The sequence below is a fragment of the Echinops telfairi genome, unplaced genomic scaffold (assembly GCF_000313985.2).
Source record: "Echinops telfairi isolate 266 unplaced genomic scaffold, ASM31398v2 ScPeMD7_23;HRSCAF=83, whole genome shotgun sequence".
NCBI lineage: Eukaryota > Metazoa > Chordata > Mammalia > Afrosoricida > Tenrecidae > Echinops > Echinops telfairi.
The window spans coordinates 49,015,999-49,018,437 of record NW_022103920.1 but is presented as its reverse complement, the minus strand read 5'-3'; the positions used below and the strand labels follow the sequence as shown (position 1 = coordinate 49,018,437).

At 35.9% G+C, this 2,439-nt stretch overlaps 1 protein-coding gene across 1 annotated transcript in view; it reads left to right on the top strand.

Annotated features, from left to right (window-relative positions):
- Window positions 1-2,439, top strand: part of PCLO (piccolo presynaptic cytomatrix protein) — a 393,696-nt gene that overhangs the window by 250,151 nt on the left and 141,106 nt on the right. Inside the window, exon 9 of the mRNA XM_045288647.1 lies at window positions 1,712-1,848. Within this exon, the coding sequence (XP_045144582.1) occupies window positions 1,712-1,848 (137 nt within the window). The remainder of the gene's footprint in view (window positions 1-1,711; window positions 1,849-2,439) is intronic.

Sequence of the window (2,439 nt, the reverse complement as noted above, 5' to 3'; positions counted from 1 at the left end):
TCCCAGCTCTTTCCTCTATTTCCCTTGACTTTCCTCCTGTCCCACTATCATGCTCAGTCCCCACTAGGGTTTCAGCAATTCCTCTTGGTTACAGTACCCTGGATCATGCCCTACCAGGCCTCCCACACCCACCTCACCACCAATTTGGATCACTTGTTGTTCCCTTGTCCCTGGGTTTGTTAACACCTCTTCCCTTAAAACGTTTTTTTCTTGAAGAACTTTTAGACACACTGGAAGAAGAATGACAAGCTTACTGAATTGAGGAAAGGTTGTAATAATTCAGAGATTGGGGAAGGCATGATAGCCTAGTGAATAATCAGCAAGCTTTTTAGATTAATGCTTCCACAAAATGTAAATATTTTTTTAAAAAGAGTATTCAGATAAGAATTTTGAGAAATATAAAGTTAAACAAGGAGCCTTGATGATACATTGGTTAAAAATATTTAGGTACTCAACCAAAAGTCAGCAGTTCAAATCAATCAAGAGGGGGACAGACCTGGAGATTTGCTCCCATAGAAATTATAGCCTAGGAAACTTTTGAGGGCAGTCTCCTCTATCCTATATGGTCATTCTGAGTCAGCAGTGACTCAATATCACATGATAACAAGGGTGTACATGTCTTTAAGAGAAAGCATTTCTTTACTATACTGGCAGTCTTCATTTTGCATCTTTAAGTGACAGTACTGCAGCTTTTAAATAGAAATAAAATAATTCCTTTTTCGAGTAAAAATGTATTAAATGCAAATGAAACCCATAGCTAATTGTAATGGATTTTAAGTACTCAGGCTGTATTAATTCAACAAATTGAGTTGTTCTAGAGTGGCATTTTAGTTATGCATATCTTAAATATTATTATAATAAATAGTCTGATTTGTAAAGAAAAAAAAAGTATTTTTACCCTAAAGTTTGTAACTGCTGAAAGGTTAAAAAAAAAAAGACAATTTAAATTAAGTCAAATAAGATTGATTATAGTTATTAAAGTCCTGAAAGTAGAATAACTAATTTTATTTTTATACCAGGACATACAGTTCCAGGAGTACTAGCAAATCTGTATGTTGTTTCGTTTGTTTGTTTATAAGCGTTCAAAGCTTTTAAACTATACTCTGAATGGTGTTTTTGTTAGGTTCCATCAAATCAGTTCTGACTTACAGTGAACCTGTACACAACAGAACAAACAGGTCTCTGTCCTGTGCCATTCTCATAGTTGTTGTTATATCGAAGCCCATTGTTGAAACCATTTTGTGATCCATCTCTTTGAGGTTCATCCTGAATAGGAACTGTAAATTCTTACATGATAGCATAAGTTGAACGTCTTACCAAACAAACAGAAGTTAACTGTTGTTTCAGCATTCCTATGGACACACTAACTATGTGCTAGAGATTGTGTTCAGCCTTAGACAACCTATATACCACTATGTATTTTTTACTTTCTTTTGAAAATGTTTAAAATCACTTTTTATTTTGTTTTGCTCTGAGAGGTTGAACAGGTATGTACATGTTTTGTTTTTCTTTAAAATTTTCAGTAATACAAATAATTTAGCATACCTTTAACATACTACTGGAAATGATTTTTCTTGTCATGTGGAAAATTGTGTGAGATAAAATAGGTGTGTAATAATCTCAGTGCATGTTGGAGCTCAGACTGTATTTTGTCTTCTACTGCCTGTATTCATTGGCGTTCCAATCTTTGATTTGTCCTTGGTCTTCATAGCCTATCATCTGCGTCGTGAAGAAACAGATTGGTTTGACAAACCCAGGGAGTCTCGTTTGGAAAATGGACATGGTTTGGACCGAAAATTGCCAGAAAGATTGGTCCACTCTAGACCCCTCAGTCAACATCAAGAGCAAGTAAGTGCTATATTTAATCATCTCGTTTAAATTCATCAATTAAAAACAAAACCCAAACACTTCTCTTTCAGCTATCCTAAAAGGAATGCATGTTACCTGAATTAACCAACCCCCACCCCCAAGTAACTGAAAAGTAGTTACCTATTTCATCTATGGATGCATCAGCGTTTACTGAATCTATATGGAATTTTAGTGTTTCTAACAACTAGATAATTCTTCCACCAATTGTTGATTATGAAGTTTGTATGCTACAAGCAGTGCTGCTATACAAGGCAATTGTATGTAGCTCTGAAAGAGTTACAGGATCTTCAGTGAAATATACTTGAGTAATGTGAAATGTTTTCCAGGGAGAATGTGTTGAGGGGTTGAAGGACAGTATGTGAGTCTGGGTACTTTAGAGAAACAAATCCACAGAAACTCATGTATAAGAGGGAGTTTTATCTAAAAGGTAAGTGCACATCAAGAAAACATCCCAACCCAGTGCTGCCCAAGCTCATAAATCCAACATTAACCCATATGTCCGACACCAATCCGCAAAGTCCTCCTCCATCTCACAAAACACACGCAATGATGCCGACTGCAGGAGGAAAG